Raw genomic sequence first — 27,848 nt, 5'->3', positions numbered from 1 at the left:
CACAATTAAAATAGAAAGACATGTGACCAGAGTGCGTGATTGTAATGTATGTGCAAAACCAACAGTGCAGTTTCTTGATATTTCCAGTAAACTCGGTATTAGAACATGCAATCACTCTTGCACTGCAATGTGCATGATCTCTGTCATAAGTTCCATTCAACATCATGCTTTTCAAGATCTCCTTTCGCTCTTTTTCAGGTCCAGAAGCTACAATGCATGTGTCCAGTGGAAGCCCGCGGCGTGTTCACCCTGGATGTGCGTCGCAGAGACGCCGTTATTGCGTTGGCTGTGTTTCTGGTGGAATCTGGTTTACAGGTGGGCGGTGGTCAGTTTAAAAAAAGAAAGTCAGGCCGCACTGAGCCAGTGTGTGGGTTTCTTTATCACTTTGAACATTGTCCTTGTAGGTAATGGATGCTATGGTTTAAGATTCAAACATTGCACCAGATATACATGGTTTAGAATTTTTGTTTGTTTTCTTTTCATTATATCAGTGCTTTTAATCCACTTTTGCTACCAGCCTCTCTGCAGGACTGCACACATACATCGCCATGTTAATCTTATTCCCATAATCTGATTAAACTGGGAATTAGACACGCAGCTGGCCATGTAAAGCCTCTAACCTCATCAAACTGAGACGCAGTGTGGCATGATCTGATTATGCAGAGATAGTATCTTCACTTTCCATCGCGGAACTCAAGTTGTGTGTATATATATATTTCCCTTTATATACTTTAGCTTCGATTTATCAGCGCCTGTGAGGTAAACAAAAGCGCTGCACTGTGCCAATGTGTGCGATTGCTTGTGGCGTGTAGTGATTTGCTTCCCTCCTGCAGCACAAAGACACACTTGTTCCCTACTTGCTGAGCCTTTTAAGAGGGCTGCCACGGGTCCAATGGATCGAAGAGAGCTCGGGAAAGAAAGGAAAGGGTGAGAACAATCCTCTTACAGTGGTGCCTTCTGTTTCACAATAGCCTTCATTTACTCGCTGTGACAGTGCACCCAGTAATATTTGTAGTCATACTCATTTTCAACACGAGGTCCATAAAACGCCACTTCTTGCTGCAACCTGCATGTGACATTTAACTGTGGGGCCGTTGTCATTTTCTGCTCCTCCAGAATTTCTCCCGGTTGCGGAAAACTTCAGCTACTGTCTAGTGACCCTTTTGTCAGACGTGGCTCAGAGGGACCCAGACTCCCGACCAGAGGTCTGCTTTAAACGTGTTGATAGGATGTAGTTCTTAGATCAGGCTGTATTGCAGTGGAGTGCTAAATTACTGTTTCCTTTGCAGATCATCAACACTATCATGGAGGTCATGCAGTCCCTGCAGGACATGTGTCAAACACCTGATAATCATGATAAAGGTATAGTATACACACACACACAAACACACACACACTCACAAAGTGCATCCTGTAGCATCAGCCCCTCACAATAAAAAAGCTTCATGAACGCTCTCTTGCCTGCAGTCTACTTGTGCAGGTACGTCGTCCCCGGCCTGCTCGGCATCACTCGAGCGTTCGGCCGCTACAGCTACACAGACGAAGCCCTGCTGTCCAAGCTGTTCCCCAAAGACACGCCCCAGGTCCGCTGCGTCACGGAGGAAACCGAGGGCGTGCGGCGCAGATCCTTCAACGACTTCCGCTCCATCATGCCGTCCTCGCTGCTCACCGTGTGCCAGAGCGACAGTCTGCGCAGAAGCACCGGGGCCAACCTGGATGGCTCTGCACAGGTGTGTGTGTGTGTGTGTGTGTGTGTGTGTGTGTGTGTGTGTGTGTGTGTGTGTGTGTGTGTGTGTGTGTGTGTGTGGTGATTAGAGACGATTGGAATCAAGACACGCTTTGTGTGATTTATCAGAGGCGACTGCAGAGTTATAATGTATATGCTTTGTGATTTTTATTATGCCACCGGGCTGGAAATTATGATTTTTCGGGTCGTTCTATGAGGCAGTTTCTTCAAACCGGCCAATGATGTCCACCTGGATTCAAGGATGAACTGATGTGATTTTGGTGGTCAAGAGCCAAAGGTCACTGTGACCTCATGTCCGATATCTCAGGGAATACCTAGAGGAAATTCTTCAAATTTGACACGTCCACTTGCACTCGAGGTCAATTTTTACACAAATGTCTCAGAGAGAGAGAGAGAGAGATATTTATTAACTTAGTTGTGTTTAGTTCGTGGTTAAAGAAATGCTTTGTAATGTGCCGTCTCATAGGTCTTTTCAGACCCAGGGAGCCACTCGCCCTGCTCCCCTACAGCCGCAGGACAACACTTCTTTGAAGGTAAAACTAGATTTATGCTTAACCAACTCGTCCAAGCTCGTCATCATCGAGAGCCATCGCATTATTGTGTAAAAAACACGTATTTGCGTTTATTGCTTATGTGCGCGTATCCCAGATTGATAACACTAATTGGGATGCGCTGCAGGCAGAGCTTGCATGCTGTAATAGTGTTTCTTATGTCTTGTCCCTTTGCATTTCAGGCGCCTACCTCCCGGACAGCAGCACATTAGATCCCGACTACTATTTCGCAACGGTCAGCTCCAGTTTCTCAATGTCCCCTCTCTTCATCGGAGCTGAAAACGAGGTGGAGGTGCCCGTCGATCTGCTCCGACAGCTCCTGGGCATGGTACAGTAGCCCGCCGCCCGCTTACCGAGCTCTGCTGTGTCCCGTCCCGTATACGTGTTCTCCGTCTTCACCAGCGGTTCTGCGTGTTGTCGATTTTTGCAGGTGAAGAAGTTTGTCTCCGACTCGTTTCTGAAAGATCTGGACGCCGCCATGGTGGAGGTCAGAGAGGTAACTGTTCAACCAGTGCTCTGCACAAAACGTTATAAATGATCAATTCTTATTCCGTGACCCCGTTCATTAATATTCTCTGTCTCTTCTGTTTGCCGTGAAGTCTAATCCTGGGATCAACCTCTATTACAAAACCTTCAGTGACACTCTCTATGTGTGCGTGTTCAAAATGCTGCGGGACACGCTGTACTACATGAAAGGTAAAGCGTCACCGACGGCTCATTTATTGTGCACAACACGCAGCCCTGCGACTATTGTTGCATTGGGGTCTATTAAAAAAAGACTATTTCATCTGAGCTCTCTTGAAAAATACTCTTAGCTTTTCCGAAATGCAGCGACCAGGCTCACCACCAAACCTCCCCCCCCAAAAAAAGAGCTTTTCTTTCTTGGCTCCTGGTGAATTTAAGGTTTTTACTGATAACTTTTATGGCCTGCTATGAACCTAAGTACATCTCAGATCCATATGAGCAGGCTTTCTCTGTTACGGCCCTACTTTCTGGAATAACCTAGAATAAATACATTAGAATGGGAAACCCCTTATCCTCTTTTAAAGGGACAGTTCAACCAATATCAAAAACACATATTTTGCCTCTTATTTTGACCTTAAAATCCCTCTTAATAGCATATTGTTATGCTTTCATAGAGTTTGTTGTATCTGTTTACAAAGGCATTCTCTTACAATATTAAATGTATTGTTTTAATTTACTACTTGTAGTTTTTCCTAGCATTTAGCTCTTTTGCTCAATGTTTTTTCAACCTTTTAAAGGTGTTTTTTTTTACATGATTTCTTTCTTTATCTTCGTTGGTCTGTCTCTTGTCAAACACTTTGTAACTTTAGTTTTGAAAAGTGCTATATTATAAATAAAGGTTATTGTTATATATTTTTTTTCTCAGCCTTGCAGCCGGCATTTGTTCGGCAAGTGCACGACTTTGTGCTGGAGCAGTTCAGCAGCAGCCAGTCGGAGCTGCAGCGGGTGCTGCATGACACCGAGGGGCTGCCGGTGGAGCAGAGCCCCCTCAAGCTCCGTTGCCAAGCCAACGCCGCCTGCGTGGACCTCATGGTGTGGGCTGTCAAAGACGAGCAAGGTAATCAATTGCACCAGAGCACACCGTGTTCAGATGTCGTAATCGCACACTGGATGTGTTTTTTTTTATTTGCTCCGATTGCGTCACTTTTCCTTTACCGGTGTTTTATTTTATTTTTCTCCTCAGGAGCCGAGAATTTGTGCACCAAACTGTCCGAGAAGCTGCAGTCCAAGACCTCCAGTAAAGTCATCATTGCTCACATGCCCCTGCTCATCTGTTGCCTGCAGGTATAACGCTGCTCTGCAGACAGAGCGCTAAGATATTCGCTGACCACATCACGGGGTTATGACCTTTATTAAAAGTTAGCGAGTATCGCCTAGTTTTGAATCTGAGGGTTCATACAGTCATGGAAAACCTGGAGAAAAAAAAAGGCCCAAAAGTGTTGTAAAAGTCATGTAAATGTGTTATATTCATGGCGTTCATTTAGTTTGAAATAATTAATATGCTTTTAAAAGAAAGACGCTCAAAATATCAGCAGGCATACATACAGGCAGGCATCTATATAAATGTTTATTCTTTTAATCAAACTATTGTCTCATTCATTTGAGTCATTTAAGGTTTGCTGTATGCTTTGTATTCTCATTGTTAGTTTAAATTCTACATTTACTCACTTTTTACTGTTTACACCCAGATTTCACTAAATGTTTGCTCATGGAAATTTGGTTTAAAGTCATGGAAATCCATTGGTCCAATGTGTCAGAACCCTGCAAACCCGCATCGCATGCCATGAGTTTCTGATATTCTTTTGGGTGTCACTTCCTCTGACGGCCTCCCTCTCCGTTTCAGGGCCTGGGTCGTCTGTGTGAGAGGTTTCCGGTCGTCGCTCACTCTGCCTCGATCTCTCTCAAGGATTTCCTGGTGGTTCCTTCGCCTGTCCTTGTAAAGCTCTACAAGTATCACAGCCAGTACACCACAGGTATTTATTAATTATTTACTACAGTCATTGAGGAATGCTTGTACTTCCTGATTGGAAGTCACAGGAGTTAGAATGTAATATTTAACCAATCAAACAAGGAAATAAACAAAAGCTAATCTAAACATTGTAATGTGAGCAGGAACCTTTTTGATCTCAACTGCAGCACAAAAGTAAATGGGACAAAAGTGCTGTAGCTTGTGATACTGTGTCACATATGAGTCAATAACGGTTGTCCCATTCGACTCTCGTCTGCTATTGATCTGGAGAGAGATGCTGCAAATACAGACCATTCAAAATGCAATTCAGGCTCCTGTTCTCAATGTCATTTGTTTAATAGAGTAGCTGCTAGTTTGTTGCATTCTCTTTGGATTTGGCGCTACAATCAGCATTTAAAGCCGCTCGTTTTTAATGCTCTTCCCTGTCTTTGCGCTGCCATCACTCTGTTTTTCTCTTCTTTTTTAAGCCACAGGAGAAATAAGGATAAACGTGACCAATGAGCACTCTCAGGCCACCTTCAACCTGCTGTCGAACCGGAAAGATCAGCCGTCCATGTACGAGCAGCTCAGAGACATTTCCATTGACAACATATGCAGGTCAGACTCAAACACCCGAGACACAGCTGAACATTAAAAGATCCCATTTCTTTGTGTGCTTTTTAAAAACCTGGATGTCTTTCTTATTTCTTAGATGCCTGAAGGCCGGTCTGACCATGGACAATGAGATAGTGGCGGCCTTTCTGGCCAGTCTGTCCAACCGGCTGTACATCTCACAGGAGAACGACAAGTGAGCAACATCTCTGTGGGAGGGTGGAGCTTCATTGCGCTTTGTATTCATCGATAATCGTTTTCAAAATCATATACGTTTCCTCTCCGCCAGGGACGCCCATTTGATCCCGGACCACACCATTCGAGCCCTGGGCCACATTGCCGTGGCCCTGAGAGACACTCCTAAAGTCATGGAGCACATCCTACAAATCCTCCAGCAAAAGTTCTGCCAGCCGCCATCGCCGCTGGACGTGCTCATCATCGACCAGCTCGGCTGCATGGTCATCACGGGAAACGTGAGTCGCATGGAAACCCAATCCATAGAGCATCTCGCCTCTGTTATTTGACGCAATTATGGTTGAAAAAGGTTATTACACTCAAAGAAATATTTAGGCCTAATATATTTTAACTGCAAATACAATTTCCATCCATTTGGATTACACAGTTTAACATAAACAAACTTAATGTGTATTTGCTAGTTGAACATGAATGCATGAACATAAATAAATCAAATTGGTTTCAAAATCATAACTACCTCCTTTTTTTAATAATTTTTTTCACTATAGATTTAGTGGCCATCTTTTTACATTATGGAATAAACAACAATCAATATTACGTCATAAAAAATGTTTCAAATTGTATTTAAATGTGCTGGTTAACAACAGTAGCTGGTTCCATAATAATCTGATATTCTTTTCTGGGAGCTATTTAGTTATTTTACTCATAAGTAGTGTTGTTTAATTATTCAGTGCGAGCCGTTGTTAGTGTAACAGTGTTCTGTTAGACCGTTGCTTAAATGAAAGCAATAAAACCTTTTTTATCTCTGAGCTGTGACACACTGTGATTACTTTACTGGAAACCTGCTGTTTCCGTGCTCATTGCAGTGGGCATTAAGAATAGGTTCCAGTATTGTCATTGACGCCCCCTTCATGTGTAACTGTGTGTTTTTAGAACCCGGAGCGCGACACACTACTATTAGTACTGAGAAAGGATCTGACCTCAAACAGCGGCTACAGACCACTTACCGAATGCCTTCCTCTGGAATCATGAGATGTAATCCATTTTTTTTGTGTAGCCTAACATCACAAATCCTTAATATTTCCTCGAGGACTTTACAATCTGTCCAACATACGGCATCCTCTGTCCTTGGACCCTCGCATTGGATAAGAACCCCCAAAAGAAAAGGCCTTTAACAGGTTTTGCTATAAGTACAAAGTTCTTGCGGTCATGGAAAAGTCATGGAATTTTAAAATGGTTATTTCCAGGTCTGGAAAAGTCCTTGAAAAAATGAAATCCCCAAAGTTTTGGAAAAGTCATGGAAATGTGTTATATTTATGTGTTCATGTCGTTCATTTACGCTGAGTTTGAAGGAATTAATATGCTTTTAAAAGAAAGACGCTCAATATATAAGCAGCCATACGCTCTCATTCTCATTGTTCGTTTAAATACTACATTTTCTCACTTTTTCGTGTTTACACCGAGATTTCACAAAATGTTTGGTCATGGAAATTTGGTTTAAAGTCCTGGAAATCCATTGGTCAAAATGTGTATGAACCCTGTAAGTAGTAAGAGAAGATTAGCCGACAACAGAGCATTTATTTTTGACTTGATCCTAAATCTAACTTCCTGTCTGTTTGTCTCGTAGCAATACATCTACCAGGAGGGGTGGAACCTGTTCCAGCAGATCAGTGTGAAGGCCAGCTCCGTGGTCTACTCGTCCACCAAAGACTACAGAGACCACGGCTACAGGTCGGCGTCTGTTGTTCCTCTCCTAAGTAGTAATGCACAGTCACCTCATTTGAGTGTCGTTGCGTTTTCTCATATTTGATGAATAACAGTTGCTAAAGAAATATCTGTGATGAAGTTGGTCTTGTTGGTGTTTAACTGAGCCCTCCATCTAGGCACTGCTCTCTGGCGGTGATAAATGCTCTGGCCAACATTGCAGCCAACCTCCAGGGGGAGCAGCTGGTGGATGAACTGATGGTGAATCTTTTGGAGCTGTTTGTCCAGCTGGGCCTGGAGGGGAAGCGAGCCAGTGAGAGGGCCTCCGACAAAGGACCAGCGCTGAAGGTGCGTGCTATGAAATGCATGAAAGCGCTGCGGGAAAATCGACCGCAGCAAAATTGGTGAATTGGTAACGGTTTCTTTTTTTTTCTTCTTCCATAGGCGTCAAGCAGCGCCGGAAATCTGGGAGTCCTCATCCCAGTGATCGCCGTGGTGAGTATGTGACGGCTTCGAAGACGACGAAGGTTCATTTTTGAGGAGCGTTTGTGTTGAAACTCTGCAGTTAAATGATCTACAGTGTTTGAGCGCTTCAGGTGAACCAAGAGGTTGGTTAGCGGTTAACTCTGTCGACAAATATTTACCCTGTTCGCTGCGGAACAAACATCTGCGTCACCAGTTCACTGCTGAAGGTAAACTGTGGTCATTAATTAAATTATTTCATAATTGAAGCCCCCTCATTTTGAGGTGGTTTGGTTTTTAATAAACCCCTCAGATTGCTTGTTGATGGTCTTGTTTACTTATGTAGGTCATGCAGAGGCATTTGTGTAGAGTTGAGACCTTTTTTTTAGAACGTATACATACATGTAGATGTATATATCTACTTTTATAATTAAAAATAAGACAAAATAATATGAGGAAACACGTTTATTTTATTGAAACTGTTTCCGAATAATTCTCACAGAAATCCTTGGCTTGTAGTTTTATATAATATTTTATTTTCCCCTCTTGTGTGTTATTGTTTTCATAGTCTTTCTGCGATTATTACAGTCCGACATTAGGGTAACGACCGCTCCATAATGTTTTTCTTTTAGCACATTGATGCATTGCACAAAATAAAACATTAACAGACAGATAAACATTTGTTGAGTCGCTCCTGCAGACTCGAAAAAGAAGAGACGACATTTATATAAAGACTCCTTATTCATGTTAATGTTGCAATAACAGAAGTCATGTATTATTAACAAAACAACACCCCAGGTATTTAAATCAGGAATGTTTTTAGTCAGATGTTCCGAACCAAACAGGGAATATATTAGCTGTTTTTAAAAGGTTTCAGTTCTGTGAAGGATTGACCACCCGGCCGATGAATACGAGACATTCTGTGCGGTGCTCGTAGATCAGGAAGAGGAAGGGCTGGTTCACGGTGAAGTGGATCTGGGAGGAGAGGGGCATGAAGCCCACCTGGGTCAGAGCCGCCGCCTCGGTCCCCTCCTCATTCACGGTGATGGTTCCCTGGTGCTTCAGCTGGGGAAGACCAGAGGGCTTCCATTAGTATAAAATAGTCTGGACTGCTACTGAGTGCAGGTGACTGATTCGCTCTTTACTCACCCAGTTCATGGAGACCTTCTCCGAGGTCATGCCAGAGAAATCTCCACTCTCCTGGAACAAGTCAGTGAGGCCCATCTCCTTCAGATTTGCAATCAAGTCATAGTTCTGCTCCAGTTTGAACCGAGGTAGCACCACCTCTCGGGTCCTGAAGGGAGGCACAGAGAAAGCTTTTAAATCTCCTTCACTATAAAGGTTTATTGCATTGATATTGAGCTTCTTGTGAGAGCGCTGCTTCCCTGTTTGTCATGTTTTTGAGCCACTTGTTGACGACCGTGGGAGAGATCTCCTGCTCCAAGGTCCTCATGCCGGTGATCTTCCTCGGCAAGGCGATGAGCATGCTGATTTCTCCTGTGTAAGGGAGCTGAAAAATAAGAGCATCTCGTTAAAAAAAAAAAAAAAAAAAACGCCCTCCCGTTTGTCTCCAGGGACCAAGTTGAGATCCACGCACCTGGAGGACGTCGCACTCTAGTTCGTGGTCGGCAGCCGCCAGATAGTTCCCCTTGTTGCTCATCATTGGCACGCGCACGTTTGTCTTTTCGTTGACTCTGAAGTTGCGATAGTGAGTCATTTCTTTGGGGAATTTCTGTTCCCATGCACCTGTTTGTGCAAACAAATAAGAATCAAATCGAAGCAACCGAGTGGAAACTTTCCTCAAACTTCTGCAGCGCACGCCTCACTTGATCGCGGGCGGAGGACGCTGTGTCGCGGGGTGTTTCTCTCACCTTTGAAGTACAGGTAGTTGAGCAGCATCAGCACCATGTTTGGGTCCACGCTCTTGAGCGGTTCCTTGATCAGCCCTTTGGTCAGCTTCAGGATGCGGCGGTTGGCCTTCTTCAGAAAGGCGGGGTCCCCGAAGTCCACTGACTGCGGCTCGGCGAAGTAGTACGCCTTCGTCTCCGCGCGGAAAGCGTCGTTCACCGTCACGTTCCTCTTCACGTAGACGTCGTTCACGGAGCGCAGCGTGTAGCCGAACTTCCTCCGGAAGAGCCTGTGCGTCAGCTTCCTGAAGAGCTTGTGCACCGTCGCGTTGTCGTAGTGATGGCTGGCGTTGACGAAGTCGGCGAACCCCAGCGCCCCGTAGATCTGATCCTGGGTTCCAGGCCCCGCCCCCAAGGACATCATCCCCATTGCGACGGAGATCCCAGCAGGCGCCAGCAGGATGTTGTCGCTCTGGTTGACGTCGTTGCGGAGACTCCGATAGAGGTTGAAGCCGAATTGCGCGTTGACGACGTTGAGGCGCCGCAGGCGAGACCGGCCGTGGAAGAGCCGCTGGAGTCGGGCGCGGCGGATCTTGGGGTCGGAGGGTTCGGCGAAGATGTCGATGTCTGGGGCCGGGGTGGCGATCTCATCTACCTCATCGCCTTCGCTGAGAAGAAGAGACTAAAAGTGACTTCTCGGCATTCCCAGAAATAAGAGTTGGAACATTTCAAGTTGCGCGATTGAGGCACATTCTTTGCTGTTTGCAACCGTTTCGCGTCTGTGCATTGACTTTGCAAATTATTCTGTGGCACTTACGTATATTATTTTGACACATGCAACCATGTCTACTTCAAAAATGACGTTCCCGTAAAACTAAACTACATTTTCAATTATTACGTTATGGTTAATGTTGGAAACTGTGACTACTGGGTTATGTTTTAGTGAAACATCACGGCTTGGCACGTTCTTTTACGTTATTTAAGTGTTCCACACGGGACACTAAGGGAGGAACCCTGGGTGAAAGTCCTGTAGTGCAATGCACGCTTTGACAATGCAGTTTATTTCCACTTAATTAATTGTACATGCAAAGCCAATTGCATACCTGTACATGCACATGGCTTCGTGCGAATGAGGTACATTCTTTGCTGTTTGCACCCGTTCACACCTGTGCATTGAAATCTACTTGCGCGGACAATTTGCAGCGCATTCGGCCCCGCCGCCATGCGTCGGTACTCACGTGTAGTCGTCGCTGCCCGCGGCCAGAATCTTATCGAAATCGATATAGTCGTCATCCTCGAAGCCGTCGAAAATCAGGTCGTTCGTAACGGTGTTTTCTTTGTGGAACTCCAACGGGACGGCCTCCATATCCACCGCCCCCCCCCGGCTCAAGGCCTCGGGGTTCCGGGTCGGGGTCGCCGAAGTGAGCGCCGAGTTCTTTGATCCCAGCCAGGGATGGAGCGACCAGCAGACAGGCCACGGAGATCACGGAGATGACCCACATGCTGACAGCTGAGGCACAGGGAATGGACTTTTAGCACGGCCTCACGAGTAATCTGATCGACTTCTAGACGTTACGTTTTAATTAAGTCTGTGGGAATACAATCAAACCGTCACGGGCACAAAAAATACTACAAAATACAAAATATTTGACGTAAAATGACCTTTAATAGCAGCCTCAGTCGGGGGAAAGGTCTTACCTTTGCTGTGCGCTGGCGGGAAGTGTGGCAGTGCTTCTGTTTGTGGGACTAAGAGCAAAGCATTGAATACAAAACTGAACTTTGATGTCGGCTCCTCCTGAACAAACAGACCAGATCAAACAGACCCAAAAGTGCTGTCACTTACCAAAAGCTTTAACTCTTCACAATTCAGCTAATCTCTGAGGGGATTCCATGAAATAACTATCGAAGGCGTAGTAGTCCGATAAGAGACACAGTGCAGATGTTTATTAGTGTTTGTTTATCTTTATTGTATTGTTTGAATTGTATTTAATGGGATATTCCATTTCCCCACTCCTGTCGAATCACTTTAAACAGCATGTGATCATTAGAGTGATGCCACATTAATCGCTTTTTCTGATTTACAGTTGACCAGACGGCTTCCGCCAATCAAGGAGGCCAAGCCCCGTCTCCAGAAGCTGTTCAGGGACTTCTGGTTGTACTCTGTGGTTATGGGGTTTGCTGTGGAGGGATCAGGTGAGCAACTGATGACTGAGGTTCTGCACTGCGGCACTGGATCCCATAAAATGAGTGGGAGGGGTGCACTCCTTGATTTTTGTAGCCAAAAGCTTCCACAAATCACTAAATCTCCTTTCCCAGTTTAATGTTTTGAAAGGTCAGTATTAGTCTGTATTAGTCAGGATTCAAGGATCGTTTAGTGTCGTTGTGCAACACGGGGTTGCACAACGCAACGCAAGAGAAACATGACGAACAAAATCAGTGGCGCATTCCTGCAGGGACTTTGCATCATAATAAATATCATTTATACTGTGTCCATTTCTACTGGCAGGATGGGTTTGTATTGTTTAATCATGATTTGCTTGTGTATTATTGATAATATGGTCGTGTATTCATTTTTTTTATATGATTATGGTGTCTTTTGAACACTATAAATCATTATTTATGCTCAGAAATTAAGACACATGACCGAATGGGAATGATGATAAATAATGAAAAGGTGTTTCCTTCTCTCTCTGACTTTAGTTGTTTCCATAGTAAAAGTCATTTGGGGAAATACCGGATCATGAACAGGCAAATCTTTAATAAATAAAGTTGTCTGCGGTCCTTTTGTTATTCAGTCTTTCAGTAATTATGGAGATTTATTTCACACCAGCTGGGGAAAATATTTGAGTTGTCTGATGAAATGGTTCATTAAATGAGGAAAAAGACAGATGTTTGGCTTCTATCATCAGTATCAACTCTAAATAAAACCTACTAACATACCGAGATGTGTTATTTCACAGCTCTTAATAATTAAATTAAAAGAGAGATATCAGCATACCAATAAACCAACATCATACGTGTGATCTTCCAGGGCTTTGGCCAGAGGAGTGGTATGAAGGCGTGTGTGAGATCGCCACCACGTCTCCTCTTCTCACCTTTCCCAGCGGAGAACCTCTTCGCTCCGAGCTGCAGTACAACTCCGCCCTGAAAAACGACACCGTCACGCCGGTAAAGTAGTTTTTTGAATGCAGTGAAGAAGTTTTGAACAAACACAATCGGACTGATGTTTAAATGACCCACTGCTGTCCACCAGGCCGAGTTGAGCGATCTGCGGGCGACCATCAGCAACCTCCTGGACCCGCCTCCTGAAGGATCTGCCCTCATTAACAAGCTGGACTTCGCCATGTCCACGTACCTGCTCTCCGTCTACAGACTGGAATACATGAGGTAGCTACATTACGTACAAAAGCACAATAGATCATAAATGAGTGTCCTACAAAGAGACCACTGTACCAATGTCTCTACAGCGTGTGGTCAGGTAAGGATATTTATTGTCATTGTAAAACATACCACGAAATTAAGTTGACGACTCATCAGTCAGTACAGAAGTAACGGGTAAAAACATGTATAAAAACATTAAGACGGGACATTCTAATTTAAAATAAGACATTTTGAAAATAAATAAAACATGAAACAGGCATCAATGGCTTAAAAGTGAAAAAGTGTCGTGTTATTGTCTATTTTTGACTCCTATGGACACATTTCAATTGGCACTAATCAAGTTCCATCAAGTAAAATTCTCCCAGTGTTGCGTTTCTGTAGTTTGACCACAAGTGGGCAGTGTTGAGAGCTGTTCAACGTGCTTTGAGCCGAGACCATCTGTACACACACTAAACTCTTGATGACTCCAGGTCATCATTGGAAATGAGAATTGGTTCTCAATTGATTTCACCTGGTTGAATAAAGGTCAAATAAATAAAAAACTTGCGTAAGAGAGCGTTTTTTAGCTCGTGGCTACGTCGCATTGCCTACAAACATCTTCATCATGGGTCACTTTGCTCTGCGATGAAAATGCCCACAATATTTTACCTTATTACAGACGCTAAGATTATTAGTCAGGGCATTTTGGACATGATAGAGTTACTCATTTTTAGAGATGCTAGAGAATGAGACTGTAACATCTCCTTCCTCCTGCACACTCTCAGGATGCTGCGATCCAATGATCCCGACCGCTTCCAGGTCATGTTCCGATACCTGGAAGACAAAGCCATCCAGAAAGACAAATCTGGTGAGGGCGTTACACCTTTTCATATCTGATCATATCCTATGCTGTGTGATGCATTCTCTAATTCACCTCTTTTTTTTTACCATCTTTGCAGGCATGATGCAGTGCATCATATGCGTCGGCGACAAGGTGTTCGACGTCTTCCTCCAGATGATGGCTGAGAAGGTCAGGGAGCATGATTTCTCTTCACATGATGGCAAACAATTACCAAAAATGTGAGGGCCGTGTTTGATTCTTCCGTCTCACTGGATAACAATCTGCGCACATTTCTCACGCTTTTTAGCCGAAGACCAAAGGACACGAGGAGGAATTGGAGCGACACGCCCAATTCTTATTGATCAACTTTAACCACACCCACAAGAGGATCCGCAGAGTGGCAGACAAGTACCTTTCGGGTTTGGCAGAGACGTGAGTGCATTTAGTTCTTTTCCCCCGTCATGTTTTACATACGTTTGTTCTTACTGTAGCGTACCCCTCCGACAGATGGGCTTGCGCTTTGACTGATGATTTTTAAACGTCTTTTATTCATTACAAAAAAAACAACGTAAGAACTTGTGCCTCTCCGTTTATTTTTCCATTAAAATTGACCGTAACTTTTAGCCGTTAAACGGCGCACTATGACTATCCGTTTCAACTACGTTTTTCCGCCTTCAAAATAAAAGCACCATATCTCAAAACATTTTTCTTACTGCAGACACAAAATATGTAACAAAAACAACAACATTGATTGACAAACAGTTTCTAACTTTAGAACAGTTACTTACAGCATGAATCCTGTTTCTCATTTGTTTTACCTCTACCAGATTCCCCCATCTGCTGTGGAGCGGCCGCGTGTTGAAGACCATGTTGGACATCTTGCAGACGCTCTCGCTGTCTCTGAGTGCTGTAAGTATCTCTGAACAGTGTCGGTGTGGACTACTCTACTCTGGTGCAGCTCTGAGTCAACATCCATAGTTCAAATAAGGTGTTCTGTGGTGGAATTGGAGCAGAGTTTGAATTGTTTGAGCTTGACGTGTTGACTTAAATGCAGCTTATCGGCTTCATTGTTTTATTCAGGACATCCACAAAGATCCACCGTACTACGACATTCCAGACACCCCTTACAGGATCACTGTTCCTGACACATACGAGGCCCGAGAGGTGAGTTCAGACCGCTGTTGACACCTAAGACCACTAGAGGGCAGCACCGCATTGGTTTTCTAGACAGTAGTGGCAGTAGTTAGTGGTTTAAGTGGTTCATCAGCTACATTATCTTTTGTGATGGCATTCAATGTGATGTTTTTACAGAACATGATGTGTTTAACTAACTGAGCCCCTTGTATTCAATTTGCACAGATGGAAATCTTTGAGAAATGTGTGTAGGGATAGGTATTATTTACCTTGTTCATTAATAATCACATCCTGGCTTCTTCATCTCCTCCTAGAGCATAGTGAAGGACTTTGCCGCTCGCTGTGGTGAGATCCTGAAAGAGGCGATGAAATGGGCTCCTTCAGTCACAAAGTCCCACCTACAGGTCGGTTCCTTTCCCTTCATGTTTCCTCAGAGAGAACTCAATAAAAGGGGTTATATTAATTGTAACTGCTGCTTCATTTGACTTAAAATAACAAAACAAAAGTGACTATACAGGAAGTAGCTTGAGATTCGAAAAGTCTGAACTTCACAGCTGACATTTCGGCAACAATAACAATTTCATATTTTGGTTTTAGAGGATATTTGTCGCTGTTGTTCCATTAATGTTTCTCTTCTCTCTCTTTTGGTCCACTCCTGTGTGTTGTGTCTCGTACAGGAATACTTGAACAAGCATCAGAACTGGGTGTCGGGCCTGTCCCAGCACACGGGCCTGGCCATGGCCACGGAGAGCATACTGCACTTCGCCGGCTACAACAGACAGAGTACTACACTCGGCGTGAGTCTCTCTCTCACACACACACACACCTTTAGGCAAAATGACACATCTTAAAATAATGGTGCGGTCTTAATCTGAGGTACCCGCCCCATCGAGAAGGGGGCGCAGCAATGTTTCCCTTCGCTTTTTGATTTGAAGCTCATTAACATTCATCCAACTTGGCCTGTTCAGTGAACACATGTGCCATCTAGTTGTTTTGTCAGAGACTTTGTCAGAACATACGTGCTTTAACACTGGGAGTTGTCTCGTTGGTTACATCATGTGTGTCCATGTGAGCATGCTTACTCGTCCGTGTGACATTGTTTTGCTTGCTGCGCATTGCCTTTTGTGTTCTTGGGCTCAAGTTCAGCTATGTGTGTCTTTTCATTTGCTTCATTTGTTGTATTTTGTCTTTATTAAACTGCACCGAACTACCGAACCTGGTTGCTTTGCTGGATTTGCTGGTTGCCCGGTTACTTTCCTGCAATGGACGGACGGGTGGGTTGGTTGGCTGGTTGCCCATTTGGCTAACTGGGTTGTATACCGTTTGGCCCCTAAGTGGCCCCTAAACTGTGTGTTTTCATTAGACCACCCAGCTGATGGAGAGACCAGCGTGCGTGAAGAAGGACTACTCCAACTTCATGGCATCGCTCAACCTGCGCAACCGCTACACCGGAGAGGTGAAGTCTTGATGCCGTAACTGTTTGGACGATGTGACTTTACCAAGACCTTCTGTGATTCACACCTGTGTGATTGTGCGGTCCAGGTGGCCGGTATGATCCAGTTCTCGGAGGCGACTCAAAGCCATTCAGACCTCAACAAGCTGATAATCCTTCAGATGACCAGCGCTCTTGACAAAAAAGACCCAGAGGCCTTCACCCAGGCCATGTTCAAGATGGCCGCCCTGCTTATAACTACCAAAAGTGAGCTGCTCTGCCTCGTTTAATTGGGAACAAGTCTATAATAATAATATATTTTTCAGTTCTGATAAGTTTCTGTATGTCGTCTCTCAGACTGCAATCCTCAGCTCCTGCACCACCTGTGCTGGTCTCCTCTGAAGATGTTTACAGAACACGGCATGGAAACCGCCATCGCCTGCTGGGAATGGCTCCTCGCCGCACACAACGGGGTGGAAGTGCCAGTATGTGTATTTATCTCGTTATATGAAGAATGTGTGAAATGATCGCGGCTCTTGGTCTGAGCTTTTCACTCTCTCCATCTGCCTAGTTCATGCGTGAGATGGCAGGAGCCTGGCAGATGACCGTGGAGCTGAAGATGGGCCTGTTTTCCGAGGCCAAGGTGGGGGCCGGCCCTCTGGCGGTGTCGGAGGAGAGTCAACCTGCTCCGTGTGCGCCCGACGTCGTGCCCCACTTCCTCTGGATAGAGGTCAGTGACAGGCAGACGTAAAATACAGCTCCTGTAAATGGAGTTGATGTCAGCTTCTTTATTCCTTCTCCCCGTTCTCCCTCCAGTTTCTGGTGCAGAGGTTTGAGATCGCCAAGTACAGCAGCGCGGACCAGGTGGAGATCTTCACTGCCATTTTGCAGCGATCCCTGTCTCTGAGCGTCGGAGGGCCCAAAAGCAGCCTGAACCGACACGTTGCTGCCATCGGGCCGAGATTTCGGTACCTTTTTCCTCATTGATTAGTTTATTCTTAAATGCTCGTAACAGTCGGCTGCGAGAAGAGAAGTCCTGTACCCTAAACATGGCTTTGCTTCATTTCAGACTGCTGACTCTGGGTCTGACTCTGCTGCATGCCGACGTCGTGACAAATGCCACTATCAGAAATGTTCTTCGGGAGAAGATCTATTCCACCGCTTTCGACTTCTTCAGGTTAAAAAATGAATAAAAACCTTATCTCAGTCTTGTATTTAAGTGTGATTCCGTCCAATAACTTCTTTGCCGTCTCTCTTTTGTGTAGTGTCGCTCCCAAATTTCCCACTCAGACGGATAAGCGGCTGAGGGAAGACATCAGTATAATGATCAAGTTCTATGCCAGCCTGCAGTCTGACAAGAAGTATCTGGCCGCCAGCCAGCTGGTTCCCCAAGGTACGACACCGACAGAACTATGGCCCAGTCTTCCAGTAATAATAACGCTATTTAGACAGAATTCACACTTCATAAGCGGATTTGATTTTCCTTCGTGCAGATCCCCAAGACATGAACAGCCTGTCCGTCATCGGAGGGACAGACAGCAGGAACAATCTGGATGCGGCGATAGGCCAGAGGCAGCAGGTGACCCAGGGGTGGATCAACACCTACCCCCTGTCCTCCGGGATGTCCACCATATCCAAGAAATCAGGTAAAACACACACAGGATGTTAACACGCTGTGCTGAAACACAAACACCTCCTCCTGCTTCTTATCAGCAGATGAAATGGGTCTACTCTTCAGTAAGCTGCTATTTCCTCTGTCCCAATGTTTCAGGACTGTCAAAAAAAAGCAACAGAGGCACTCAGCTGCACAAGTACTACATGAAACGTCGGACTCTTTTACTGGCTTTGCTGGTATTTATATTTTCTCGGCCACTTTATTCATATTAGTCGCATCAAATGATTACGTTTCTTCCGCGTAGTTCTGTGAATGAAACCCCCTCGTGATCACGCCTCTCTTCAGGCCAGCGAGATCGAGCGGCTGACGATATGGTACAACCCGTTGTCCGCTCAAGAGCTGGCTATTGCCACGGAGCAGTCGGTGGAGACCAGCATCGCTAACTGGAGGTCCAAATACATCAGTCTGACGGAGAAACAGTGGAAGGACAACATCAACCTGGCCTGGAGCATCGCGCCTTACCTCGCCCTGCAGCTGCCTGCCAGGTACTCGGAGACGCAAAATGCCTCGAGGGTTCAGCGGCGTGTCTGGCGTTTTCGTAGCTTCTAATTCAAGATATTTTGTATGTCATATGCACAGATAACAGACAGTCACTTATTTTACTGGGTCCTCCTAACACACAGAAATTACAATAAAAAGGTAAAAGATATATAAAAATAAGGCACAAAATATAGTAATAGTATTGCATGAAAATAAGGCACAGAAATGTGATGACAGTATTGCACAGTCAGTGTATAAAGTATTACTCAGCGTTTAAAGTGCACTATGCACCTGGTGGCTACGTTTCTTTTGTAGAGGTTGACCTGAAAAAATGTACCGAACACAGAAAAATAAAAAATGAAAATCCAGGCAGATTCCAATTACTGCATGTTATGTTGAACATGCAGTAATTGGAATGTTGAATGTTGAATGTTGACTTTATCCGAGCAGTTGGTCACGTACCTGATGCAGGTTTTTGTTTTTTCAGATTTAAAAACACCGAGGCGATCGTCTCGGAGGTGACCCGTCTGGTGCGAATGGATCCGGCCGCTGTGTGCGACGTTCCTGAAGCGGTCAAGGTGAGGTCACCCGCCTTCTACCGCGCGGCTCCGGCACGATGACGCCGACTTATTTTGTGGCCAAACGCTGCTCGTGCATGAGTGATACAGCTGGCTCTATGAGAATAGCCTGGATAGCTTCCAGCGGGCATCTTGTATTCCATAACCACAATGTGATGTCACTATACCGCGACGAGTTCCTAATCTCAAGATGTTCATGATCAGGGTTCTTAAGATCATGGAAAACCTGGAAAAGTCATGGAATTTTAAAATGGTTATTTCCAGGCCTAGAAAAGTCCTTGAAGAACATTAAATCTCTAAAGTTTAGTAAAAGTCATGTAAATGTGTTATATTCATGTGTTCATGACGTTCATTTACGCTGAGCTTGAAATAGTTAATATGCTTTTAAAAGAAAGACGCTCAAAATATAAGCAGGCATACATACAGGCATCTATATAAATGTTTATTCTTTTGATCAAACTATTGTCTCATTCATTTGTCATTCAAGGTTTACTGTATGCTTTGTATTCTCATTGTTAGTTTAAATACTACATTTACTCACTTTTTACTGTTTACACCCAGATTTCACAAAACGTTTGCTCATGGAAATCTGGTTTAAAAGTCATGGAAGCCCATTGGTCAAGATGTGTATGAACCCTGCTTCTATACATTCATAAACCTTCATCTTAAAAGGCATGAATTGTGCAGCCCTTGAAAGATAAGACTGTTGACTTTTCTTTTACTTTAGTGATTTTACATTTTCTCACGTGACTTTTCAAGTTCTTTTGTTTGTTGCCTCGACTGCATCCTGCAAAAGTTAAGAAGGGGAAAAAGTAAATTTTTGTTTTTTTGTTTGTAATCACTTGTGTGTCCCTCGTGATCTCTTTCCCTCCCGGCTGACTGAATCCTAATGAGCCCCGTACCCGTCTGAGGGAGAGGCAGACCTTCCCCAAAGGCCGCCACGATTTCAGCGGATGATCGTCCTTGACATGTCGTACTTGTTTATTCCCGTCAGTAACTAATAGACGCGGTTCCCTCTGGAGGCTTGTTAGCGCACCGTCGGCCTCGGGGTCGTGACCTCGCATCAGATTGCTGTCATGTCTGATGCGGTGAATATGGATCCGGTGCTGCGCATGACGGTGCAACCGATCTGAGTATCGATCGACACGCTTGCTTGGACTGGAATAATTTTTCTACACATTTCTTTTAAAATCTTTTTCTTTGTGTGTGTGTTTTTTTTCTTCTTCTTCTTCAGTTCCTGGTGACGTGGCACACAATTGATGCCGACTCTCCGGAGCTGAGTCACATCCTGTGCTGGGCTCCAGCTGATCCCCCGACCGGACTGTCCTACTTCTCCTCCATGTACCCTCCTCACCCTCTCACGGCCCAGTACGGGGTCAAAGTCCTCCGCTCCTTTCCTCCCGTACGTTCCTACACACACACACATACACACACACACACACACACAGTGTTGACATTCCTGTTGGATTTGCAAAGAAATTACCAGGATTTTTCTCAAGTAGCATGAACTAGGAAACGCCATCAGAACAGATTTAGCTAAACGTTTTTGCAAATACTTGATCCTAGTGCTTTGTTCAGACGGCTATAATTCACATCATATGCCTGATGGCAGTGGTGAAATGTGCATTTATTTAAGTATTATTTTGGGGTATTTACTTGTACTGGTACTCCATTGCTTGCTACTTTATACTTCTACTACAATACATGGGAAATGTTGTACTTTTTACTCCATTTATTTGATAATCAACTGGTAAAGTAGGATGTATTATTATAGATTAAGCTACCCAGCAGTATGCAAAGTAATATAAACTAGCTCCACCATCACCAAAAACTTATACATATTATGTAAAAATGTATTGTCCTGATGTACTTAAAGTACATTTTTAGATTTACACATAGCATCTCAGACGGCACTGATTCAACATTTGATGTTACTGTGACTTTAAAAGCGACTTTTTTCTCGCATGTTATTTATAATTATTTTTTTCCCACCTTTTTCTAGGACGCCATTTTGTTTTACATTCCTCAAATTGTCCAAGCGCTTCGTTACGACAAGGTAGCTATCGGACTTCAAATGCTTTTAAAGCCCGAAACATATCTTCAGATTATTAACATCACGGCTCTCTCTCTCTCTCTCTCTCTCTCTCTCTCTCTCTCTCTCTCTCTCTCTCTCTCTCTCTCTCTCTCTCTCTCTCTCTCTTTTCCTGCTGTGACTCGCCATAGATGGGTTACGTGAGAGAGTACATCTTGTGGGCCGCTCAGAAGTCCCAGCTCCTGGCCCACCAGTTCATCTGGAACATGAAGACGAACATATACCTGGACGAGGAAGCCAACCAGAAAGACCGTGAGTCATCGCTCCACACGTGCAGATCCACACCGCAGAACCCCGTGAACACACAAATGTCAAAACGCCATCGCCTGCTCTCTCTCCCCCCGCAGCCGACATCGGTGAGCTGCTGGAGCAGATGGTGGAGGAGATCACCGGCTCTCTGTCCGGTCCGGCTCAAGACTTCTACCAGAGAGAGTTCGACTTCTTCAACAAGATCACCAATGTGTCGGCCCTCATCAAGTAGGATCACGCTTTACTTTTCTTTCTTTCTTTTCTTTTAAATTCGATTCCAGCGACAATCACAGTAACGTACCCCCTTTTCCTTCAGTCGCCAGAATATTTTTGATTGATATCCCGAACCCAGTGAGAAGTTACTTGAATGTATTCTCATGGTCAGTTTTAGTGGCGCAGGTGAGAGCCGGACTGTTAAAACCATTCCATAAATTATGGGCTGTGTCTTCTACAAGTAAATGTCCCGCATAGCCCTGCAGTGCCTTTATCATACGACATGACCGTGTGTTAATGTACCGGCTGAGTCTGACCTTTAACCTTTTGAAAACCCACCTATTTTTAGGCCTCTGCTCGAAAATGTCATACCCAAACTAAAAAAGGTGTATCTCTGGAACCACTAGGGCTATTTGAATAATTTTGGTGTTATAATAAAAGAGTATAATGTGAGTTGTGTGTTCAGATGTGTAAATATCAGTCTATATGTTACTGGTTGTGAGTAAATGAAGATGTGAATTATACAGTTTTTATAGCAATATCTTCCATCCGCTAAGTAGAATCCAACTTCAGCTGCTTTGATGGGATGTTTATCACTATTTCTGCAGCCAAACCATCACTATTTGTGCTCCTCCGTCCAGCGACACATGTCCCAAAATGAGTACCCGATATTGTAAATCACCTAACTGGACCAATTTGGTGTCACATACACGAGGAAATGGGTTCACTCGTTATCTTAAGCAGGGCATTGAGGGATAAAGAGAAACTTTTATGAAACTAAGACACTGGTCTTTTGCCAAAGGCCTCGAGGTTGTTCTGCAGTTGAACTTGTCTGTCGCCCCTTGGTGATGTTCAAGGTGTTCATGAGGTGATAACAAGTGTTCCCCCGAGCCGAGGTGTTTTGTTCCTTTCCCCGCCTTGCACCACCTGTGGTCTAATCTCTAAATCCCTTTGTTGTTCATTTGTTTAGCTATTGGTGGCAGTGCTGTCTCTCTGATTATGCTCCGGTCTGGAGGTTTTCTGACAGGGCTTCATTATCGCAGGCTCTCTGGGAGTGTTTTGTCAGCCCACTAGAGGAAGACAAATCCCCCTCTGCCCTCATTACAGCACTAATTGCAGCTCTCCGGGGGAGAAACTTCTACCGTCCCCCGGCTTCTATTACTCTCCACCCCAGTGACTCCCTTCTGTGAATAACAGCAGAGCCAGACTGTCACTTGTGGTCTGAAGTCAGTCAGTGAGATACCCATGCATGCTGTTCTCAGTCAGGGAGCCATAGAGGTGTGGAAACTCTTGTGTGTTCAACTTGTTTTTGTTTTTCTTGTCTTCATCAGACCGTTTCCCAAAGGGGAGGAGAGGAAGAGGGCCTGCCTGGAAGCCATGTCCCAGATCCAAGTCCAGCCTGGCTGTTATCTTCCCAGTAACCCGGAGGCCGTGGTCTTGGATATAGACTACAAGTCTGGGACCCCCATGCAGAGGTGGGCCTCAAAACCATCTTCCGTTATGTTCAAACCAGTTTTCAAAAAGAAATGCGTCTCTGCTCCTCTAACTAAAGTCCTCTGCGTCTCCATTCAGTGCTGCCAAAGCTCCCTACCTGGCCAAGTTCAAAGTGAGGAGGTGTGGAGTCATGGAGCTGGAGAAAGAAGGTACATGGATGAACCTAAAGGCGACATTGGATTTCTCCTATTTGCTTTGGAACCACTGTGACTCGATTTCCTCCCCTCAGGTCTGAAGTGTCGCTCAGATTCCGTAGAGGAGGTGAAGAGCGAGGAGGAGGCCAAGAGAATCTGCTGGCAGGCGGCCATCTTTAAAGTGGGAGACGACTGCCGACAGGTCTCAGTTTCACAATCTTCTCCTTTATTTGCTCGCCTCCCATCCGTTTCACGGTGCGCTCCGTTGACGTTGACCTGATTCTTCCCCGTTTGGTCCTCTGTGTTCACAGGACATGCTGGCTCTTCAGATCATCAGCCTGTTTAAGAACATCTTCCAGCTGGTGGGCCTGGACCTCTACGTGTTTCCTTACAGGGTGGTGGCCACGGCCCCCGGAGTGAGTTCACGTCAAAACCTTTTCCCACGTTCCTCCGCGCCACTTTCCTACAAGGGGAGCTAACAAAATGGCTGCCACGTTCTCATTCTCCCTGTTTCCGATGCTCCACCACACAGTGCGGCGTGATCGAGTGCATCCCAGACTGCAAGTCCCGGGACCAGCTGGGCCGACAGACGGACTTCGGCATGTACGACTATTTCCGGAACCAGTATGGAGACGAATCCACTCTGGCGTTCCAGAAGGTCACTTGCACATTTTAAAAAATTCAACCATATTTCTCAAGCGCTCGTCGATTCTATCGACTGAACGGGTTTGATCGGTGTTCTTTTCAGGCGCGGTACAACTTCATCCGCAGCATGGCGGCTTACAGCTTGCTGCTCTTCCTGCTGCAGATAAAAGATCGACACAACGGCAACATCATGCTGGACAGCCAGGGCCACCTCATCCACATCGGTGCGTATCGTGAGCCTTGTTGTTCTGATGGACTGGTGCCGAGTCTTCCACACTACATGTCCTCATCCACCCGTTCATACACTGGTGGGCTATTGGGGTCATGTGTCTTGCCCGAGGACACATCGACATGCGCTAGCGGAGCCGGGGATCGGACCGGCGATCCTCTGATTTGAAGGATCAGACGTATACATTGTCCAAGCCCAACAGATAAAAGGATGTTTATCCTTTCTTCGAACAAGCCTCTAGATCACATTATCACTGCCATAGATTAGCAATCTTGACACACACACACACACACACACACACACACACACACACACACACACACACACACACACACACACACACACACACACACACAAAGAGAGCTCATGTTAGCTTAGGTTAGTTAATGTTAGCTCATGTTCGCTCATGTTAGTTCATGTTAGCTCATGTTAGCTCATGTTAGCTCATGTTAGTTCATGTTAGCTCATGTTAGTTCATGTTAGCTCATTTTAGCTCATGTTAGTTCACGTTAGTTCACGTTAGTTCACGTTAGCTCATGTTAGTTCATGCTAGCCCACGTTAGCTCATGTTAGCTCATGTTAGCTCATGTCAGCTCATGTTAATTCATGTTAGCTCATGTTAGTTCATGTTAATTCATGTTAGCTCATGTTAGTTCACGTTAGCTCATGTTAGTTCACGCTAGCTCACGTTAGCTCATGTTAGTTCATGTTAGCTCATGTTAGTTCACGTTAGCTCATGTTAGTTCACGCTAGCTCATGTTAGTTCATGTTAGCTCATGTTAGTTCACGTTAGCTCATGTTAGTTCACGCTAGCTCACGTTAGCTCATGTTAGTTCATGTTAGCTCATGTTAGTTCATGTTAGCTCATGTTAGTTCATGTTAGCTCATGTTAGCTCATGTTAGCTCATGTTAGTTCATGTTAGTTCATGTTAGCTCATGTTAGTTCACGCTAGCTCACGTTAGCTCATGTTAGCTCATGTTAGCTCATGTTAGCTCATGTTAGTTCATGTTAGCTCACGTTAGCTCATGTTAGTTCATGTTAGCTCATGTTGATCCTCCTGTAGTTTGTACCACAGGTTGTCGTAAGATTCTTAAAGTGCCTCCAAACTTTTGACTTCAAAATATTTAGCATCATTCCGTTTCCAGTCTTTGCCAACTGCTTTTACGTGATTATATTTGTAATCACAGATGTACAGGGTTCTTACAGTCATAGAAAATCTGGAAAAATTATGGAATTTTAAAATGGTTATTTTCAGGCCTGGAAAAGTCCTTGGAAAAAATAAAATACCGAAAGTTTTTGAAAAGTCATGTAAATGTGTTATATTCATGTGTTCATGACGTTCATTTAGTTTGAAATAATGAATATGCTTTTAAAAGAAAGACGCTCAAAATATAAGCAGGCGTCCATACAGGCATCTATATAAATGTTTATTCTTTTAATCAAACTATTGTCTCATTCATTTGTGTCATTTAAGGTTTACTGTATGCTTTGTATTCTCATTGTTAGTTTAAATACTACATGTACTTACTTTTTACTGTTTACACCCAGATTTCACTAAATGTTTGCTCATGGAAATTTGGTTTAAAGTCATGGAAAAGTTATGGAAATTTGGTTTAAAGTCATGGAAAAGTTATGGAAATTTGGTTTAAAGTCATGGAAATCCATTGGTCAGAATGTGTATGAACCCTGAGGGGTCATGCATTATCCTCCTGCCCCATCATTCATTGGGGAGCATTTAAAATAAATAAAAAAACAGAATCCTAAACTGTCGTGTTTGCGCTCGGTCCCCAGACTTCGGCTTCATCTTTGAAAGCTCTCCTGGCGGGAACCTGGGCTGGGAGCCCGACATCAAGCTAACGGACGAGATGGTGATGATCATGGGTGGGAAGATGGAGGCGACGCCGTTCAAATGGTTCATGGAGATGTGCGTGAGGGGATACCTGGCCGTCAGGTGAGTACGCGGACGTGCCGAGGCTCAAAAAAGCGTTTACTTCGCTCTGGAGAATGTCACTCTTTAAGGCGCTTTTCCTCCCGTGAACCAGGCCCTACATGGATGGAGTGGTCTCCTTAGTGACGCTCATGCTGGACACCGGCCTCCCCTGCTTCAGAGGGCAGACCATCAAGCTGCTCAAGTGAGTCCCGTGAATGTGAATAAGCCGTTTGCGTTTCCTCCGCCGCCGTTGCTCAGACCCTCTTTCCACACTTTCTAGGCAGCGGTTCAACCCCGGGTTGAGCGAGAAAGACGCGGCTTCCTTCATCATCAAAGTCATCCAGAACTGCTTCCTCAGCAACAGGTCGGTGCAAAGCCTCCGCAGTTTGCATCTATTCCTCTTAATACGGATCTGCAGAGAGCATTATTCACGTTTGCTCTTTTTATTTGTTGTCTTACAGGAGTAAAACCTACGACATGATCCAGTATTACCAAAACCAGATCCCATACTAAACGTCGCTGCCTGGGCATGTGCATATTCTAGCTGGTGCATGGTGTGCGTGTGTTCGCACACCATGCATTTTCTTAGTCGTCTATCCCACCTTATTTATTACGTTGTGCTGAATCCAATGTTGTTTTTAACGGTTATGTTATTGCACTAGCATCTCCTCTCTGCGCTGCTTAGAGTAAAAAGAAAATCCTTCTTGGTAAATTTGCACATTCAGTAAATAGTTAATCGGAGTCTGTGCCAGTTTTAAATCACCTGTAATGTTTGTGAATGTGGATTTTAGACGGGGCTTGAAATGTAATTGGATACTTGAAGTAGCCGAAGTAGGCCGGTTCCAGTTCTGACCAATGTGGCCTATTCTGTCATGTCGTACTCGACTGTGCGACTGTGCTTCTCTCTTTAACGGACCAATCGAAGTTCTTTGATCTGTAGCATGGTACTTGTCTTGTATTTAACAGTGACGACTGACTGTACATATACATGAGTGACACTGTCTGTATTTTGGGGTTTCCGTATTTGCAGTCACCACGGAGGAAACAACGCGAGTTCTGGGAAACGCTGGGGGCTGAGTTTTGTATATTTAGCATTGCCAAAGGGGGAGGGAAGACTTTACGCACATAAATCTAACTTTTCTATCGTTTGTGGACGAAGGCGAGAAGCGGCAGTTGCATGAAGTGAAGTGTAAACTATCATGTAGCGTGTGTCCGATGTGGCTTTTTGGTGGAAGTTTCTTTTGTAACCCAAAGTGCTGTGCCACATGCCCATAGCTCGGATAGCTTAAGCCATCATGTAATGTTACTGACTGTAAAGCTCTCTTTGTATATTTATATCCATGGCCCATTTTCAGTCTCTTTTTCTATCTTCATGCCTTTTGAATGAGAATGCATGAGATATAAAAAGCAAAATCACATAAAGATCTATGAACTTAAAGACGCTGTCTTGCTGGTGGTGTTTCATTCATTATGACAATAAATGCTTTGAAGACATTGTACACTTTATGGGACCTGAAAGTCCCGTTGTTTACGGGCTAAACATTGGCAATCAGCAGTTAGAGACAAATCAATAAATAAAAAGGTTATTTTATAATAAAAGTAATGATAAAATCATAGTATAGGGTTTTTTCCAACATAATACATATTTACTTTTTCAAAACACACTTTTTTTCCGTTCTTTTGACTCTTCCTATAACTTTTTAACAATGACCTTCCATTTATGTTGACCTATTATGCTTATTTAATTATAATTAGGCTTTCTCATGACTT

At 44.5% G+C, this 27,848-nt stretch overlaps 2 protein-coding genes across 2 annotated transcripts; one reads left to right on the top strand and one right to left on the bottom strand.

Moving 5' to 3' along the window:
* The first annotated feature begins 201 nt into the window (after nucleotides 1-201).
* Nucleotides 202-27,510, top strand: pi4kab (phosphatidylinositol 4-kinase, catalytic, alpha b). Its single transcript, XM_079221987.1, has 53 exons — nucleotides 202-315; nucleotides 834-927; nucleotides 1,117-1,205; nucleotides 1,290-1,362; nucleotides 1,468-1,740; nucleotides 2,224-2,280; nucleotides 2,481-2,626; nucleotides 2,729-2,794; nucleotides 2,898-2,994; nucleotides 3,689-3,880; nucleotides 4,007-4,107; nucleotides 4,667-4,796; nucleotides 5,260-5,389; nucleotides 5,484-5,579; nucleotides 5,673-5,856; nucleotides 7,206-7,309; nucleotides 7,462-7,630; nucleotides 7,727-7,777; nucleotides 11,676-11,784; nucleotides 12,623-12,759; nucleotides 12,845-12,978; nucleotides 13,737-13,819; nucleotides 13,911-13,981; nucleotides 14,100-14,224; nucleotides 14,620-14,701; nucleotides 14,873-14,956; nucleotides 15,241-15,330; nucleotides 15,604-15,723; nucleotides 16,290-16,382; nucleotides 16,469-16,625; nucleotides 16,716-16,843; nucleotides 16,930-17,088; nucleotides 17,175-17,326; nucleotides 17,428-17,535; nucleotides 17,624-17,751; nucleotides 17,894-18,004; nucleotides 18,130-18,209; nucleotides 18,319-18,518; nucleotides 19,001-19,091; nucleotides 20,326-20,493; nucleotides 21,094-21,147; nucleotides 21,315-21,435; nucleotides 21,531-21,660; nucleotides 22,977-23,120; nucleotides 23,218-23,288; nucleotides 23,369-23,475; nucleotides 23,585-23,689; nucleotides 23,806-23,931; nucleotides 24,022-24,142; nucleotides 25,940-26,099; nucleotides 26,191-26,280; nucleotides 26,359-26,442; nucleotides 26,540-27,510. The coding sequence occupies exons 1-53, from the start codon at nucleotides 217-219 to the stop codon at nucleotides 26,589-26,591; spliced, it is 6,126 nt and encodes a 2,041-aa protein (XP_079078113.1). The 5' UTR covers nucleotides 202-216; the 3' UTR covers nucleotides 26,592-27,510.
* On the bottom strand, nucleotides 8,618-11,093 carry serpind1 (serpin peptidase inhibitor, clade D (heparin cofactor), member 1; the record flags this gene model as incomplete). Its single annotated transcript, XM_079222199.1, is given in 7 exon segments — nucleotides 8,618-8,809; nucleotides 8,894-9,038; nucleotides 9,121-9,254; nucleotides 9,342-9,490; nucleotides 9,616-10,259; nucleotides 10,830-10,972; nucleotides 10,974-11,093. Coding segments are annotated over 7 exon segments (1,527 nt in total).
* Nucleotides 27,511-27,848: the final 338 nt, after the last annotated feature.

Source organism: Taurulus bubalis, assembly GCF_910589615.1.
Source record: "Taurulus bubalis genome assembly, chromosome: 8".
In the NCBI taxonomy this organism is placed as follows: Eukaryota; Metazoa; Chordata; class Actinopteri; order Perciformes; family Cottidae; genus Taurulus; species Taurulus bubalis.
This window is presented reverse-complemented; position numbering and strand designations above follow the sequence as displayed.

Bases quoted from the DNA above. Each gene is read 5' to 3' on its own strand.
- pi4kab (XM_079221987.1), top strand. From the start codon at position 217: ATGTGTCCAGTGGAAGCCCGCGGCGTGTTCACCCTGGATGTGCGTCGC. The intron at 7,310-7,461 runs GTCGGCGTCTGT...CCCTCCATCTAG, and splicing joins TACAGAGACCACGGCTACAG to GCACTGCTCTCTGGCGGTGA. The intron at 11,785-12,622 runs GTGAGCAACTGA...GTGATCTTCCAG, and splicing joins GTTTGCTGTGGAGGGATCAG to GGCTTTGGCCAGAGGAGTGG.